The 19,750-nt window shown below is 40.2% G+C and overlaps 1 protein-coding gene across 1 annotated transcript in view; it reads right to left on the bottom strand.

Moving 5' to 3' along the window:
- Positions 1 to 19,750, bottom strand: part of TMPRSS9 (transmembrane serine protease 9) — a 102,530-nt gene that overhangs the window by 66,331 nt on the left and 16,449 nt on the right. The window contains exons 3-6 of the mRNA XM_089675681.1: positions 16,605 to 16,672; positions 12,692 to 12,864; positions 6,898 to 6,939; positions 3,714 to 3,827 (exon numbers count right to left, since the gene is read on the bottom strand). Coding sequence (XP_089531807.1) covers positions 3,714 to 3,827; positions 6,898 to 6,939; positions 12,692 to 12,864; positions 16,605 to 16,672 — 397 coding nt within the window. The remainder of the gene's footprint in view (positions 1 to 3,713; positions 3,828 to 6,897; positions 6,940 to 12,691; positions 12,865 to 16,604; positions 16,673 to 19,750) is intronic.

The following is a 19,750-nucleotide window of genomic DNA, read 5'->3' as shown; positions in this document are numbered from 1 at the left end:
TCAGGGCACTGATCATCAGTGCCCTGATGATCGGTGCCGATCCCCGCTCTGACAACTGCCGGTTCTAGGCAGTACTTTCCTCACGCTCTGACAGCGTGAGGAAAGTGCAGCCGAGAACCGGTAATTGCATTTCCCAGTGATCAGCGTGTCCGCTGTGATTGGCCTTTTACCACAGCAATCACGGAGATTGCTGGGTGCGCACCCCCGGGGGCGCGCAGGAGAGCGCGTTCTGGGAGGACATCATATGACTCCCTCCCAGAACTGGCCGGCCGCAGTGTAACCATCATTCGGCTATCTGTGGTTGGCAAGTAGTTAATGGCTCAAATCACACTGCAAAAAACTGCTTGTGATTTGAACAGGAATGCAGTGCAATTCCTGTCCGAATCACATGTGGTTTCCCACACCACAATACCACGGTTTACGGATGCCTCAGTTAACGTAATTTTCGGTTTACGAATGAAAATCCATTGAAAATAATGCCTCAGTTTACAATTTTTTTTTCGCAATACGAACGGATGAATTGGTTTTCAATGCATTTACAAATTTTTTTTTCAATCATTTCCCTGTACAGTATTTATGCCTTTAAAGTGCACTTTATAAAGGGTTTTGAACAGATAAGACTTTATTTGACTTTTTTCTGACCTCCGGAACGGATTAATTGGTTTTCAATGCATTTACAAATTTTTTTTAATCATGTCCCTTTATGCCTTTAAAGTGCACTTTATTAAGAGTTTTGAACAGATAAGACTTTTTGACTTTTTTCTGACCTCCGGAACAGATTAATTGGTTTTCAAAGCATTTATGAATTTTTTTTAATTATGTCCCTATATGTCTTTAAAGTGCACTTTATAAAAAGTTTTGAACAGATAAAACCTTTTTTTTACTTTTTTCTGACCTCTGGGTCGAATTAATTGGTTTTCAATGCATTTACAATTTTTTTTTTAATCATGTCCGTGTACAGTATTTATGCCTTTAAAGTGCACTTTATAAAGAGTTTTGAACACATAAAATACTTTTTTTTTAACTTTTTTGTGACCTCGGGAACGGATTAATTGGTTTTCAGTGCATTCCTATGGGAAACCACGTTTCGGTTTATGAATTTTTTGCAATACGAAAAGTCCCGCAGAACGAATTAAATTCGTAAACCGAGGTACGCCTGTAGTGTGAACCAGCCCTAATTGTTATATCTGTAGGTCATTTGGGCCCCTCTGAATATTTGGCTGAAAAATACCCAGTTAGGCCTCTTTCACACGGGCGTTCTGTATGTCCGTTTTTTATCTGTCCAATTACGGATGAAAAACGGACCCCATGTATTTCTATGGACTTGCGGATGTAAACTGATTTTTTTACATCCATTATTGTCCTCATCCGTTAACATCTGTTTTTTTGAACGGAAGAAAACCCTATTTTTCTTCTGAAAAAAACCCGGAACGGACGAAAAAGGATGTCAACGGATGTAAACGGACCAAAAACAGATGTAGGATTAAAATGGAGGAAAATGGATGTAAACCAATGTAAATGGATTAAAAATGGATCTAAACGGATGTAAACGAATGTAAACGGATGAAAAATGGATGGAAACGGCTGAATAATGGATGAAAAAACAGATGAAAAAACAGATGAAAAAACAGATGTAAACGGATGAAAAAACTGATGTAAACTGATGAAAACGGATGAAAAATGGATGTAAACTGATCTAAACAGATGAAAAATGGATGGAAAACAATGTAAATGGATGGAAAAGAGATGTAAATGGACGAAAAACGGATGAAAAAACTGATGAAAAAACGGATGTAAACGAATGAAAAAACGGATGAAAAAACGGATGTAAACGAATGAAAAAACGGATGTAAATGGATAAAAATGGATGAAAAATGGATGTAAACGGACCTAAACAGATAAAAAATGGATGTAAACCAATGTAAATCGATGAAAAATGGATGAAAAAAACGGATGTAAACGGATGAAAAAATGGATGTAAACTCATCCGTTTTTTCTTTAAAAAAAACGTGCCTGAACTGAAGAAAAAAAATGGAACGCCTGTGTGAAAGGACCCTAAGTAATCTTCACGTCCTGCCTTGTCTCTAGGACTCATTACAGTATACAGCATTGTGTTCCTGCAACAGGATGGGAACTTTTTGTCCCACTCCAGGAACAAAACTGCATTATGCTGTGATGCTAAGCCTTTCACAGGAAGCATTGTATTGCATCAATGAATACTGGGCCTCCTCTGACTGGTTGAGATGGAGGGGTAGGCAGATGTCATGCTCTTCACCTCAAGCCAATCAGAGGAAGACATGTATTAATTGATGAAATACAAAGCTACTTGTGAATGGCTGAGAAGCCTTTAGCTTAGCCTGACACAATTTTGTTCCGGTAGGGGGACAGGAAGTCCCCCATCCTGCTGTATACTGTATGTAGGTGATGTTACTCACAGCTCATAGAGCACACCCAGTCGGCGCATCTCTTAGTGAATTACATTTTTGGACCAGCTTTATCCAAGCAAACTCTTTGAAGGATAAGTTCATTTTTTAACAAAAAATAATATATGCACATTTTTTTTGCAGGTAAAAAGATGTACATTTATTCATTTTTATTTGTGGAGCATCTAAAGCATTGCACCAACAATCAGCAGATCACTGGTGCCATGCATGTCTCCTGCAGTCCTGTCAGTGTATCTGTGTGCCTGTACATCTCGTACGGGCAGGCAGATACTTACTGACAGGAAAACTTAACGAACTACCATGTTGCTCCACAGGGCCGTGGTAGTACATTCAGAACTACACCCCAACAGCCACAAAGGCTGTCGGAACTTGTAGTGATCTCATTCACAGAATGCTATGAATGAGTGACGCGGCTGGGTGGGCAGAGCCACGCTCCACCATGTTTTTTTTAAATTGTGACAGCTAGCGAGGAGAGAAGGTCCCCTGCTAGCTGTCACAATGGGGATCAGGGGGTGCGGGGACCGGTTCGTTCATAACATGTGAAATGATACACCCTAAATATGGGTGTAACATGTAACATGTACTTATCCTTTAAAGGCATAAGAAACATGGAGCTAGGTTTTAAGTTAAAGTGATTCTAAAGGCTTATTTTTTTTTTTTAAAAATGCAACCATGTTTATACTTACCTGCTGTGTGCAGTGGTTTTGCACCGAGCAGCCCGGATCCTCCTCTTCTCGGGTCCCCCGCAAGCTCTTCTGGCCCCTCCCTCCTGTCAGGTGCCTCCACAGCAAGCAGCTTGCTATGGGGGCACCCGCTGCTCCGTGTGTCCATTCACACACAGAGCCACGGCTCGGCTCCAACCCCTCTCTCTTCTCATTGGCTCATTTGCTGATTGACAGCAGTGGGAGCCAACGGCTCCCACATCTGTCTCAACCAATGAGGTGAGGGAGTCCTGGCCTAGTCGAGACTCCAGTGCACATTGCTGGATTCAGAGGGGGATTAGGTGAGCATTAGGTTGCTGGGGGATGCTGCACACAGAAGGATTTTTACCTTCATACATAGAATGCATGAAGGTAAAAAGAACCTTGAGCCTTTGCAACCACTTGAATGTTGCTGGCAGTTTTGATGTAACATTTTTATAGTATGTTCATATTCAAAGTACCTATATCCATATAGAATAAATATATCTCTAGAACCTAATGAATGTTAGTTACTGTATGCTCACACATTCGAACCAACAGTATTGCAGACTATTGTCAAGAAACTTACTGCAGTTCTTCTCATCTGATCCATCTTTGCAGTCACGCACACTGTCACATTCCGGGTTTTGCTTGACAATACATTGGCTATTCTTGCAGGAAAACACTTGAGGTGGACAACTTCCTGTGGAAATCAAAGATTTGGAACATATTTTTTTTAAAAAGTGTACTTAAAGTGTTACTAAACCCAGGACCCTGTATTCACTATATCTGGTCTCCCACAGTACACAGAACATGGAAATGCAATTATTTTAGTAAATATAAACTGCTCAATACCTTTTCTCATCAGCAGTTAGAGCAGTCTTGTGACTTCTATTGGTGTTCAGCAGAGCACTGGTTAAAGCTTGTAGGAGGAGTTTTCTTTCTGCTCTAGGAGGATGCAAGACCCCTGACCTCTGTCTGGGCAGTGCTGATTGGCCCTGTGCTCATCACATGCACTCTCCCAAGAAAAAAAAAAACCTCTCTATCAATACACACCAAACTGAGCATCTGCAGTGTGATTCCACACGATATGTCTTATCAAGAGATGGATTGGGGGCAGTAGAAGTAGAGGAGGATCAGAGAAGTCAGGATCAAACAGCCTTTTTACACAACACAGAGGATTAACCCCTTAGGTTCCATATTGAGTATAGCAAACATGCTTTAATGCATACACAGACTGATGTTACTTTTGTGGGTTTAGTAACACTTTAAATGATAACTAAAGGCACCTTTTTATTATTTCAAGTAGAGTGGAGAGGAATTAGAACACCTGTCAGGTTTTTTTTTTGGTGTTTGCGCCCCTGTTACAGAGATGAACCCTCTCTGTTCATCTCTCTGTTCTGTTTACCATGATCACTGAGAGCTTGTTCACACCATACTTGCTTGGAAACTGATGGAAACTGATGCACAGATTTCACTTGCAGAGACATCAGTTTACATCACTTTTCATGTGCGCTACAATGAGTTTTATATACCTTGCAGATTCCTGCACAGAAAAAAATCTGCACGTGTTACTAGTGTTGTGGTGTGAACAGGGCACATAGAGAACAATTGATTTAGTTATGCCCTTGCAGAAAGCTAATGTCTCCCTACCATGGTGTGAACGAGCCCTGAAAGTGAAAGTGAAAGAAAATCCTAAATTGTGAGTTTTCACCAGAACAGGAATAGAGGGGAAATCTTACAATGGAGACACTAGTTTTGGTGACAACCAAGCATTCCCTCACTTTGGAGCGATTGCCTCTCACTTCATGTTGTGGCTATCAGGGGTCTGAATGGGAACACAGATGGCAAAATAAAACTGACAGGGGTTCTAACCATTCCATACTTTATTTAAAAATAACAGCAAAGAATTACTTTTTCTGGTTTCATTATTGCTGTGCCAAAACATCATATGTAAGTTTTACTGCCATATGCATCAGGGCAACAAAAGTTTATTTTTCTACAATTTATATGCGCTAAAATTTAATATGCCAAAAACATCTGAGCAAGTGATCTCGTGTCAAAGACTTCTGGGGAATTCAATAAAAAATTAGCGACACCTTTCTGGTGATAGTTCTCTTTAAAAATTACCTGCGTCTAATTCAGGCGAGCATTTACACCATTTTCAGTAATATTACCATCCAGTGGATCGGGTCAGATGGCAGTCAGGTGTCAACGGACAGATGGTCTGTTTACACCCAACTGCCCATAGAGTAGTTCTAACTACTGCCACTTTAAGAACCTATTACTACTGCCAGTTTACAGATGGAGGAAACTAGCAGTAATTAAAGCCTCCATGTTTACTTTTACTTTAAATAATTAGTTTGGGCCAAGCTGGCCCAAACAATTTCCTTTACTAATTGCTGCGGCCACTGTTGGTTCTGTATAAGCTGTTTGTAGCATCAGTATACAGCACTGTGTTCCGGCAGTGGTCTGCTGCTGGAACAAAACTGTTTTGGGCTGAGCACTCCACCGCTTTTTACAGGAAGCCTTGTATTTTTTTTAATAAATTCTGTTTTATTGAATGTAAGAAAACATACAGTATAAAAAAGTAGCCTAGCAGTCAGCTGCCAAAAAACTTGAAAAAGAAATCCACTAGTTGTTCCAAGCCAGGCATATCTACTACATCAGAGGTGGAACATCCGGATTACAGAAACAGAACTGAAGGCTGGAAGCCTGCATATTGCAGGAAGCCTTATATTTTTTATCAGTGAATGCTAATCCTATGATTGGCAGAGGTGGAGAGGCATGATGTCATGATCTCTACCTCAGCTATTCAGAGGAATACTTCCATTCAGTGATAAAATACAAGGCTTACTGTGAATGGTTGAGCAGTGCTCTATGGCTTTAAGACCAGTTCTGAGCTGAATGTGACAGCTTTCCACAAGGTACCCTATCCGATTCCCCATTTAGCTGTCGGCTGGAAGATTCCCTGGCCGAAAGCTAAATGTAAGCAAAGTGGCCGGAGATTCCGTTGATGTAATTACCCAGATAAGGCAATGGCCATACAAGGCCCCTTTCACACGAATGTTCTGATCGGGTCCGCCTCTCCGTTTTTCAGGTGAACCCGATTGGAACCTCCATTCTCCTCTATGGACATGTGTTCATTTACACCTGCCTACATTCAATCTCATCCGCTAAAAACAGATGGAGAGGGATCCGACACCATCCAGTGGATGGGATCGTATGGCAGTCGGGTGTCAACGGACAGGCGGTCTGTTTACATCCAACTGCCCATATAGGAGACTTGGCTGTGCATCCACCTTCTCAGTAGGGATCAGCAGACAGACCCCCTGCTGAACAAGTGGATTGCAGGCACAGCCCGCCCCCTGTGAAAGGGGCCTAAAGGAAAGGACCCGACTCATTGGTTTTTAATGACTATGTTGTTTACTGGTTATTAAGGATGCCAGGAGCCACCCGCTCCTTAACAACCGTGTTGTTTACTGGTTATTAAAGATGCCAGTGGCTGCCTGCTCCTTAACAACCAGCTAAAGCTACACAAAGCACAAACAGCAAAATGCATAAAAAATGCAAAAAAAGCATCAAAATAGGTGTGAAAAAAATGCAAAATGCACCCAGAAAATGCATCAACCTCATTCTGCATAGATGTGAACCTAGCCTAAATAGACTCCTATGTGTTTAGTGAACAATCAGATGTATATGTGGAAGGAAATATTAATATGCTGCTATCTAGGAATAACAAAATAATATGGCATAATATTTTAGCAGCTTACCTGACTTTAGTCCTACAGAGTAAAATGATAATCCTTTATTATCTGCAGGAAATAACAAAAAAAAAACATAAAATCAAGGTCAGTGCAGAGATTCTCAAAAATTGTTAGATTAGTGTATAGGTGATCAATGACATTAGTAGACAACAAGATGCAATGCATAAACCTTTGTGGGCTACAATAAAGCTTCCTGGGATGTCCAGGGGCTTAAATTGGATGAGCATTTAGCAGTCCTAAGTAGCTAGGTGTGACTTTGCGTTATTAGTGGCATTGACATACAGGATTTATATAGCGCCACCAGTTTGTGCAGAACTTTACAAAATAAAGGGAGACCGTACAATTTCAATACAATTCAATACAAGAGGTCCCTACACATGAAGTTTGCAATCAAAACAGAAGGAGCTTGTGATACAAAGGGTATTAAAACAACATTATCAAATTTTCACAGTATACATAGATATCTAAAGCCAAAACCTTTTTCCCCCATTTTGAAAGGCGTAGGGAATGGTGGAAATCGCTGTGAGCTCCTAAACGTTTTGACAACTGACTGGGTTGTTTGAATGAGAATAATGCGGTGCAACTGTGAGCCTTGAATGTGCCGTATTAAGCAGTAGTACTACCAAAGGCAATTGGGGATACTTTTTACCACAAAGCATCCCAGCCATGGCAGGTGTACACCCCCATCAAGCTGCCTTTGCAGTTGAAGAAAGGGGTGGGGGCAGTAAGAATGCAGTTTAACCACCTATCCCCCCCCAACTGCAAGTGTAAAGTAAGCCTTAAGCTGGCCATACATGGATCGAAATTTGGCCAGTTCAGCAGGGACCGGCCTACTTTTGATCCATGTATGAGCAGGCTGGTTGTACAGAAGTCCATCTACCAATTGTCTTCTGTACAACCAGCCTGTTGGATTTTCCATACTCTATCCAAACCACAGATTATAGCCGGCAGCACCGATTAGTGTATTCTGATGGCAGAGCACAATAGTTAATCAGGGAGGATTCCCCCATCTACCGCAAGTGTGTGGATGGGAGAATCTAGTCTTTTTTCAACTCACTCGTCGAACAAAAAAAAAAAAAAAAGACTCATCTATGGGCTGCTATACACAGTTATGCTTCAGTGTAACTGTGCTGTGTTGCTAAAAAAAATTATTTGTTTTTTTTGCGGTGCATTAGCTGCCTTAGCACAATGCATGTCATAAAGCCTGGTACCCATGGTACACTTTTTTTCGTTCAGCCCAGCATGCTGAACAAAAAGAGCTGAGGAGCTTGGGAGGAGGTTGCTCTGGTAACACTGAGATTTTAGTACACTGATCTCCCTACTGAGCTATTGTGTTCTAACAGGAGGAGCGCCCCCCCCCCCCAGAACACACTGGTCAGCACTAGCAGCCATCGGCTATTGGTTTTCCAGCAAGCTCATTGGACAAAAGTTGGCTATGAGATCAGTTTCTGTCAAACAAGGACCCGTACACATGGGCTAAATGTAGGCTGGTATCTCCTTACCTGGCTAATTTTGGCCAATATTTGGCCCGTGTGTACGGGGCTTTACATGCATTAATGCAGTGGAACACTTAAGTGTGAATGGGCCTTTAGTTATAAGCCTGCCATTTATATATAGATTTATTCCGTTCAGCCTAGATCCCTGGGACATGGATAGATGAATCTCCCACATTGACTACTGTATTTTACAGCCAGCTCCACGAGCCATCAAAGTACTAGTACGTGCCTGCACCTCATTGCATGTACTTGCTGTTCGGCAAACAATTTTCCACTCGGCTCTTTTGATTTATCATTTGAAGGATGTTGGGCTTGAAGTGGCTGGTTTACCAGGAACCAGCCACAATTTGATAAGTGTATGACCAGCTTAGAAAAAAGCCACATAAAAACAGTAAAGCCATAGAAGTTTCCACTCAAACGTAGGCGCATGTCTTTCTGTCTTGCACTGCTACTGTCTCTGTCTTGCACTGCTACCCATTTGCATCCAGAATTCTCTTTACTATGGCTTCTCATTGAACCTCCTATCAATGAAGTTGAATTTTTTTTGTCTTGCTGCAGTTAGGTGTGCTGTAGTCCTTCACATCTTAAATAAGCACTAGTCTACACTTCCAAGGTCATGAATGAGATGAAACTGCCCTTGAAAAGTTCTCTTGGTCAGTGTTTTATTAAGGCAAGATATATTTATGTCAATGTTCAGGCCTTTAGACATTATAAACACGGACTTGTACTGTTCTTAGAAAGAAAGTTATTGTTCTCTATTAAAATTCCACGTGCAGACCGCTCCTTAATCATCTCTCTGTAATTTTTTCTCCCTGCCATTTTTAATAAATTTTCATTTACTTCAATCGTTCTTGGCATCTGAATAAAGAACATGCCCTCCACGGCCATTGCTCAGATTACAGTGCAGTGTTGGCAAACGTTCAATGCCTTTCCTATTCCTGCTCCCCCTACTCTTGTTCTCTACATTTTAACCCTATTATTACAACTAGTAGGTATGATACAAAGTATACAACATCATTCAGATCTATATTGTCATACTAGCAAAAAAAAGGCTTTTCATGACAGAAACACCAGCATGAAATTGTAATGTAGATCATATAGTGAACATGGAATGGTGTTGCCTTTTAAAGTCGTTTTTTCTGTTTTAGACCTCCTATTTCTTGTAACATATTTTGCTGCCTATAAAGGCTGGATTAGCACAGATCTATGCTTATTTTCATGCACTGACATTTCTACAAGTGTTGACACCTCAAAAAAAGACAATGAGGGTTCATGTACACTGCAGAACTAAATTCAGCTTTTCTGCGCTTTTTTTCAGCAGCCCCTGAACTTTCCCTAATGTTTTCCTATGTGTCCATGTACACTATGTCGTTTACAGTCGTTTACAGGCAGTTGAGTTTACAGTCGTTTTTTTGAACGCACCAAACTTGTGTTCAGGAGTAGATTTTTATCAGCGTTTCAAACACCATGCGTGCAAACACGTGTAAACGTATGTAAACGCGGATAACGCATTTATAAGCGTTTGCGCTTAGAAGCGCTTTTTAACTGTTCCATATCCAGATGCTGTACAGAGCCTTTTTTCATCATCAGAAATGCATGCAAAGCATTTTCCATGTATTCAAATGGACCTAGTACACCAGCACAGTTTTTGTGTGAAGGAAAAAATGGTAGAACGTGCTGCATTATGCTCATGATGGGATCCATAGTGAATACAACCAGAAAAGACAGGTAATCTCAACACATACTGATCTCTCTGCTTCTGCTCTCTCTATTTCTCTCACAATGTCTGAAATAGTTAATTTTTGACTGTTTTTCAGTGCATTCTGGGCATTTTGGAAGGTCTCCTGAGGTTATCTTTAAAAAACGCTTCTAAACGCAAACGCTTATAAACGCGCAGAAACTCACAGAAACGCGGTATGCAAACGCGGCTAAACAGACGTTTTTTAACCTACGTTTTCCAGCAGTCAGTTTCCATCATTCAGAAGTGTTTTCCAAATGTCCCGTGTACATGGAGCCTAAAGATCTACACATTGGACAAATGTGAACTAGCACCACTTGGGACAATGGCTTACATGTAAACAATGGGTATCTATGTTAGGCTGAATTTATCATATAACACTCTTGTATTCAATTGTAATGTAACTGTACTATTAGACCTCGCGTTGTAAAGTGCTGTGCAAACTGTTGGCGTTATATAAATCCTGTATAATAATAATAATATGGGCAGCACAGTGGCTAAATGGTTAGCACTTCCGCCTGGCAGTACTAGGGCCGTTGGTTTGAATCCCAACCACGGCACCACCTGCTTGGAGTTTGCATGTTCTCCCTGTGCCTGCATGGGTTTCCTGTGGGTACTCCAGTTTCCTCCCACACTCCAAAGACATGCTGGTAAGTGAATTGGTGCCTGTCTAAACTGGCCCTAGTATGGATGAATGTAAGTTAGGGACTTTAGATTGTATGCCCCTTGAGTGTTAGGGACTGATGTGAATGTACAATATATATATGTAAAGCGCTGCATAAATTGATGGCGCTATACAAGTACTTATAATAAATAAATGATAATATTGCAGTGCACATGGTAAATCACAGGAGCAGATGTGAATGGGGCAAAATACTGTAGTTTACATTCACAATAAATTGCAGTGCATAGATGTTAACTAGCCATATACGGAACACTGAGACACCTATTTGAAATCCATTTTCATGCAATAAAATGCATTATTACATCGAAAAGCCCTGTTCATAGCATCACACTGCAGTAACGTGTGTTATTATTATACAGGATTTATATAGTGCCAACAGTTTGTGCAGCGCTTTACCAAATGAGTGTTACCATAATGCATGGTAGCTCCTGACAGTGTCTTTAATTTTGAACAAAGCGCATCACTTAGTAACATATAAGTTGAGGTGTGCTGTGTTGCCAAAAATTCTGCATGCATGATTTTTGGTCTGTTGAGGTTCATTAGGCAGCCCATTCAAATACAGTAAATGGGTCGCCTTAACACAACATATTACAGCTGATAGGGTTGGTGTAAATGAGTCCTTAAGTACTGTAGGTGTTAAATCATGTTAGTGTAAATGGACTCTCGGAGTTATTTCACAAATTTCTATGTGCATTTTCATGCATTATCATCAGTTTTGCAATTTTGTGCATTGCTTTTGTCATTGATAGGCCCTATAATATCTGTTTCCTCTTGTACCAAATTGTATTGTAACTGTAATGTCTACCTTCGTTTTCTAAACTGCTGCGCAAACTGTTGGCACTATATAAATCCTGTATAATAATAATAAAAAATAATATGCATTGATGCATCCAAAAACAGACAGTGGGAGCACTTTAACCACTTGCCCTCCAGAGGATTTACCCCCTCCCCCACTTCCTGATCAGGCCATTTTTTGCAATACAGCGCTGCAATAAATTAACTGACAATTACGGGGTCGTGCAACGCTGCACCGAAATGAAATGTACGTTCTTTTTTTTTTCCACAAATAGAGCTTTCTTTCGGTGGTATTTGATTGCCTGTGTGTTTGCAGTATAAAAAAAAAGACCGCAAATTTTGAGAAAAAACTATATTTTTGACATTTTGCTATTAAACATGTCCAGAAAAAATGTAAAAAATCTAATTTCATCATAAAGTTAGGCCAAAATGTATTCTGCTACATGTCTTTGCTAAAAAAAATCCCAATACATGTAAATTAATTGGTTTACGTGAAAGTTATAGCATTTACAAATGGCAGTACTGGTCTTTTTTTTTTCTATACTAGTAATGGTGGCGATAATGACTTATAGCGGGACTGCGGCGGGCATTCTGACACTGGGGGGAGCTGACTAACTGCCACTGACATACCCAGTGACACCAATACAGTGATCAGTGCTAATAAAAAGCACTGACACTGTACTAATGACACTGGGCAGTTTCTGCACCTGCGGATTATCGTGCGGATTGCAGCGGCACCACCTGCACAGATGTAAACCAAGTCTTAATATCTGTGTCTCATTGGTAAGATTTCCCTTCACTTTCTGTCCTGAGGATGCAGTCGGAAGGGAAAGGAAATCCCTGCAAAGTGTGGCAGTTGTCACCCACTGGAAGATATACCTTAACCTCTTGTTTTGGTGACAACTCTAAAATTTGAATTTCTCATTACTTCCTGTCACTGCGATAATGGTTACTGGGATACACAACAATCAAGACATGATGGATAGGGACCTATTTCTTCCCTACGTTATCCAAAACTAAAAAAAGTTGTTAATATACAGACACTTAAATTTTAAAAAATATAGTTAATGTTTTACTGCTTTTTACCTGCAAGCATCGCAGATGTTATATTGCCATAAATATATACTGGTATAGGGTGTTCATTTAGTGATAAAGACAATCCCTGTCTAAGAATGTCCTCAATTTTCTCTGCATCCTTTGTGTTGCCAGAAGATAAAAAGTGCATCTTCAAATGTGCGATGATGCCTTCATTTCCCCTGCTGTAGAAACATGAAAAAGTATTTACAATCTCCAATACACAATGCAATACAATACAACACAATACAATATCTGCCACTTCTTATTTTAGTAATTATTACAATCTCTAGTTCTCTGTGAGACAATTAACCGCTTCCCGACCGCCGTATAGCAAAACTACTACTACAGGGCGGTAGGACTGCCCAAAATCACGTATATTATTATTATTATTACATCGAGTTTATATAGCGCCAAAGGGTTTGCTCAGCGCTGTACAATAGGGGGGACAATACATGGCACAGTACAAAAACAGACAGCGTACGAGGGGTAAAAGGGCCCTACTCTTTCAAGCTTACAATCTAGGAGGGAGGGGGTAGTGGAACAATAGGAAGTGGCTGAGGGGAATGAAGTGGCTATATATATGTGATTTTGTATTTCAGGGTAGGAGGCGTGTGCATGCGCCACCCTAACTGCGCCGCCATTGGTGGCTACAACTGTTGATCACAGGGTCCCGGCTGGAGATTCCCCGCTGGCACCCTGCGATTGCCAAGGAACACTGACAGGGGAGGGGTCTGTATGTAAACAATGCAGATCTCTCCCCTGTCAGCACCAGCATGCTGCTTTGTATTGCTCTGCATAGCAGAGCAATACAAAGCAGCATGCTTACATAGTAAAGCACACACAGACAACATGGTAAAACAGCAAACAGTTAACCACAGATATTAACTCCTTCCTGCCCAGTGTCATTAGTACAGTGTCAGTGCTCTTTATTAGCACTGATCACTGTATTAGTGTCACTTGGGATGTGAGTGGCAGTTAGTCAGTTCCCCCCCAGTGTCAGAATGCCCGTTGCAGTCCCACAGTCCCGCTATAAGTCACTGATTGCCATCATTACTAGTATATAAGAAAAATCCCAGTTTATATATACCACCATTTGTAAACGCTATAACTTTCACGTAAACCAATTAATTTACATGCATTGAGATTTTTTTAAGCAAAAACATGTAGCAGAATACATTTTGGCCTAAATTTATGCAGAAATTAGATTTTTAAAATTTTTTTACTGGATAGGTTTTATAATAAATAGTCAAAAATATTGTTTTTTTCTCAAAATTGGCAGTCTTTTTTTTTTTATACCGCAAAAAATTAAAAAATGCAGAGGCGATCAAATACCACCAAAATAAAGCTCCATTTGTGGGAAACAAGGACATAAATTTAATTTGGGTGCAGCATTGCATAACTGCACAATTGTCAGTTAAAGTAACGCAGCGCCATAAAAATGGCCTGGTCAGGAAGGGGGGTAAATCCTTTGGAGGGCAAGTGGTTAAAATTCCATATTAACCTCTTGAAGACCAGGATTTTTCTGGCACATGAAAAAAATCTGTATTTTTTGCTAGGAAATTACCATGAACCCCCAAATATTATATTTTTTTTAAAACTAGAGTATAAATTGGTGGGTTTTGCAATTTTTTATGTAACATGGTATTTTGAAAAAAAATAAATTTTTTTGAATTTCAGTGCAAAAAAACACAATACATGACCCAATTTTTGGAACATATAAAGATGATGTCACAGTTTAAAATTATGCACGCCCGTGTAGCAGCGACAAACGGCGTACATTTTACTATTTAGAGGTGATGCATTAAAAAGCCTATACAAGTTGCCACTTTAGGTTTACAGAGGAGGTCTGGTGCTAGAATTACTGCCCATGATCTGACCTCACATGTGTGCGATGATCGCTGTTTGCGTGTGTGCGGGGCCGACACATGCGTTCACCTCTGAGCGCAAGCACGGAAGGACAGGGGCACTTTAATTTTTTTATTATTCATTTTTTTTATGTTTTTACTTTTTACACTGTTTGATCACTTTTATTGCTGCCTCAAGGAATGTAAATGTCCCTTGTGACAGCAATAGACATGTGACAGGTTTAAAGAGAACCTTCTCTATTAGACCCCAAAGCCCTCCTCTGCATTTAAAAGCATTCAAAACACAAAGATCTGTGTTTTTGAATGTTTTAATTTTTTAAAAAATGGCGTTGCTTAGTTCTGAGTAAATCAGAAGAGATGTCAGGTCATCGCTTCAGGTTTACTAAAACTGAGAGCCGATCAAAGCCAATCCTGGGTTTGTTTGGCTGTCCAGACAGCTGGTAGACATGCTGGATGGTTGCTCAGGTTTCCCGGAGGGAAGGGAGAGCCCGCGGGAACCACAGAAGGCGGTGCGAGGGAGCTGTCCCCTTTGGCTGCTTGTAAAAGCAATCAAGTGGCTGTTTGGCTGCTTCAATTGCTGTTAGAAGAGAGCTGGCTCTAAAAAATGGTACTGGGGTGATATCTACAGCTACAGGTATCTCACCAGTACAACCACATGAAGTCCAATGACGTACCAGGTATGTGACTGGTCAGAAAAAAGGTGGTACTATACTCTATGCATTCATTCATATTGACTTGAGTCTAGTCTTGGAAGGTCTGTCTATATTGTGTTTGACCCTGTATGTAGGGCCTAATAAGAAAATTCAGATGTTTGGATGCAAGTCCAAACCCATGGATCTTTATTCACTACTTAATAAGTGCCTGACCCTGGGTAAGCATGCTTATATCAGATTTGTAATGAAAACAGTCCCACCAAACTTGATGAAAGGAGACAAGTAACTTGGAACCTCTCCAGGACAAGCCAGATTAGTGTGACAAGCCCATTAGATCTGATGGGTACAAGTAGGTTCAGCCAGCATGTGTGTATAGTTACATTCCTCAATTACTGAACTTACTGAGGACACAAGACTAATGCTAAAATCTCATACTCAGGTTTATATTTTAGCGTCATATTAAACTGTTTCTGATTCCGCTATAGATGTGGGAAAATCATTAAAGTCAAGGGTTGAGAAGAGTTTAGATGAAGAACAAGATTCGGTGAGTAAGTGAGAATATGATCACTTGGCTATTTGTAAAAATGTACTACTTCAGTAACTTCCTAATCCTAAATATGTAGCCAGTGCCCTTAAAAATGTTCTAGAACAGTGGCAACTGTGATATTTATATCTCTGATACAGTATGAATTTGTTTTCATATATTATTTGTAATGGTTTATCAATTTTGGTATTTGGCCTACTGTTTAGTTACTGTATAACATTAATGCAACTGAAACAGAACAAAGAATTCCTTCCTTACTGAATAATCTCAATTTCATCCTAATAATAGGGCAATGCGATGTGCAGTCACTGTGTGCAGTAACCCATTACAACCAGATTTCACCTTTTGTTTCTCATTTAATTACTGCAAATTAAATGTAATTGGTTGCTATGGATTGTTGTAGTTTCCACTTCATTGTTTAATAAACTGGTTAAATGTCTTCGCTATGTCCCTATTAAGTCATTTGGTGATACTGTATATTTCCCAACACTTTGTAAATTTAGATTTAAATTGTACATTTTGTAATTTTTTTTATTTAAATTAGTAAGTTTAAGTTTCTATTCACGTTATTCATATTATTGCTTTAAATATGTGCATTTGCCTGTAGATTACTACCGGAACACCTTAATATTGAAAACCCTATCAAAGAGATCAGATATCAGATACTGAGGGTGATTTACTAAAACTGGTGAGTGCCAAATCTTGTGCAGCTCTGCACAGGAACCAATAGGCTTCCAGGTTTTATTGTCAAAGCTTAATTGAACAAGCTGGAGTTAGAATCTGATTGGCTACCATGCACAGCTTCACCAGATTTGGCACGCTCCTGTTTTAGTAAATCAACCCCAAAGATTGTTACTTACCTGTATTGTAAAACTGTAAATCCAGTATAACTATCTTCTACAACAGTACCTTTGAAACTGGATTTCAACTACAACAAAACAAATATTACTAATTACTACTACCATCAAGAAGACTAGAAAATTTAAAAGAAACACTGACAAAAAGGTACAGATTCCAATGTGATACAATCAACTAAATTGGATGAATATAACTAAAAAACTAAATATTGAGAATATTAGAAAGACAGCACCAAAATAATACTTTCTGTTCAGAATGATTTCATTTGTAGTGCAATAAAAAAAGCTAAAGAAAATAAATTCACGCTATGGTGTCAGAAGGCTGCAAGCAAAAGCGAGTAGGCAGATATACAAATCCTACAGGGTCTGTTGTATGTGAAATATTTTCTGCACCACTGTGCAGAAATGATTAAAACCTCAAAACCAAATACTCTTGTTACATATAAAAATATGAGGTGATAAAATAAAATGTGTATCAAAGAATAAAGTTAGGTGACACAACAAAGTCTCTGTGTGTAAAGTACGTTTGGACATTTTTCGTCCAATGGGACACCTTCAGGGGAGCTTACATCAGGTCGGAGCTCACACTCTGACATCACGTCCCTGCATGTTTTTGGTTTGCAGTGGCTGGCTAAGTAAGTTGTACAGCTGTATTTTGGGATTTTTACTGTGGATTTGAATGCAGGGAGTTCCTGGGTACAGACACCATGCTGAAGTTGATATTTGAGACCATGTTTATTTATGTGATCACGCTATATGGACTATACATGCTGTAGCAGCGAGTCTGGTGAGTGTCCAGTCTCACAGGTGTAGGTGTTGGTCTATACACTGGTGGATTTACGTTCAGCTGAGATTTGGTGGTGGAAGATTTCATATCTTTAGCACTATACTGATAGACTTTACACTCAAAGACTTTTTGGTATCACTTAGCTTTATTCATTTTATCACCTCGTATTTTTATATGTAACAAGAATATTTTGTTTTAACGTTTTTATGATTTATGCACACTTGCACAGCAGACATTAAACTTTTAAGGGCTGCCACACCAGTTATTGGAAGATGTCTACAAAATAATAACAATTTCTTATCAGATAAATCATATTGATTTCCATCTAGGTTGAGCCAATTTCTGAATACTTAACCACCGATAAAAGGAGCAATTAAAATACCCCAAATTTTAGAGATTTTTCATTGATTGTAACAAAAATAAAACTGATCTAGCGATAAACTGTTTGTCTTCTCAGTGATGCTAAAAATAAAACCTAGTTATGGTGACTCCTGTATGTTGGAGAGCAGCCAGTGGAAACGTTCCCATTGGAAAACCTGTATTTAAACCCTAACAATGAACATTTCTTATTTGCTACCTTTTGGTCTATTAAATATAAAATTGAAAGTGTTCCGATTTGTTCAATATGTATATATACCTGTGATCATGTTAGAAATTCAGGGGCTGTCCAGTGTCATATACTGACTTTCTATGTTGTTGGAACTATGGAATATATAGTGTTCTTTTTCTTAAAAAGGTTTGCATATTTTAGCAAAGGACAACAGGACAGGGCTGACACCACTCAGTCCACAGAACTACTGTCTATTATCAGCCCATAACAGGATCTAGATGTGGAGTGCATGTCCAGCAGATTAACAGGTATTTTTCTTTATTTGCAGGGTCTTTAAGGGGACAAAACATGGAAAAATGTGAATGTATTGTAAGTAGGTATAACGTACAGTATATCACGGAAGTGAGTACACCCCTCACATTTTTGTAAATATTTTATTGTATCTTTTCATGTGACATCACTGAAGAAATAACACTTTGCTACAATGTAAAGCAGTGAGTGTACAGCTTGTATAACGATGTAAATTTGCCGTCCCCTCAAAATAACTCAACACGCAGCCATTAATGTCTAAACCGCTGGCAAAAAAGGTGAGTACACCCCTAAGTGAAAATGTCCAAATTGGGCCCAATTGGCCATTTTCCCTTCTGTGTCATGCAACTCGTTAGTGTTACAAGGTCTCAGGTGTGAATGGAGAGCAGGTGTGTTTAATTTGGTGTTATCGCTCTCACTCTCTCATACTGGTCACTGGAAGTTCAACATGGCACCTCATGACAAAGAACTCTGAGGATCTGAAAAAAAGAATTGTTGCTCTACATAAAGATGGCCTAGGCTATAAGAAGATTGCCAAGACCCTGAAACTGAGCTGCAGCACAGTGGTCAAGACCATACAGCAGTTTACAAGGACAGGTTCCACTCAGAACAGGCCTCACCATGGTCAACCAAAGAAGTTGAGTGCACGTGCTCAGCATCATATCCAGAGGTTGTCTTTGGGAAACAGATGTATGAGTGCTGCTGGCATTGCTGCAGAGGTTGAAGGGATGGGGGGGTCAGCCTGTCAGTGTTCAGACCATACACCGCACACTGCATCAAATTGGTCTTCATGGCTGTTGTCCCAGAAGGAAGCCTATTCTAAAGATGATGCACAAGAAAGCCCGCAAACAGTTTGCTGAAGACAAGCAGACTAAGGACATGGATTACTGGAAACATGTCCTGTGGTCTGATGAGACCAAGATACACTTACTTGGCTCAGATGGTGTCAAGCGTGTGTGGTGGCAACCAGGTGAGGAGTACAAAGACAAGTGTGTCTTGCCTATAGTCAAGCATGGTGTGGGAGTGTCATGGTCTGGGGCTGGTGCTGCCGGCACTGGGGAGCAACAGTTCATTGAGGGAATCATGAATGCCAACATGCACTGTGACATACTGAAGCAGAGCATGATCCCCTCCCTTCGGAGACTGGGCTGCAGGGCAGTAGTCCAACATGATAACGACCCCAAACACACCTCCAAGCAGGGGCGGACTGACCATTTGAAAACTCGGGCACTGCCCTTGGGCCCAGGGTCAGTAGGGGGCCCCATAAGATGCCCCTGGTACCTTTTTCATAGGCTTTTTTGAGTTTGGGCAAGGACACAGGGGCCCCATGATCCCCTATTGTCCAGGGGCCCCATGAGTTGTCAGTCCGCCCCTGCCTCCAAGACGATCACTGTCTTGCTAAAGAAGCTGAGGGTAAAGGTGATGGACTGGCCAAGCATGTCTCCAGACCTAAACCCTATTGAGCATCTGTGGGGCATCCTCAAACAGAAGGTGGAGGAGCGC

Source organism: Staurois parvus, unplaced genomic scaffold (assembly GCF_062004578.1).
Source record: "Staurois parvus isolate SC_StPar_1 unplaced genomic scaffold, SC_StPar_1.0 ptg000013l, whole genome shotgun sequence".
NCBI classification, from domain to species: domain Eukaryota; kingdom Metazoa; phylum Chordata; class Amphibia; order Anura; family Ranidae; genus Staurois; species Staurois parvus.
This window is presented reverse-complemented; position numbering and strand designations above follow the sequence as displayed.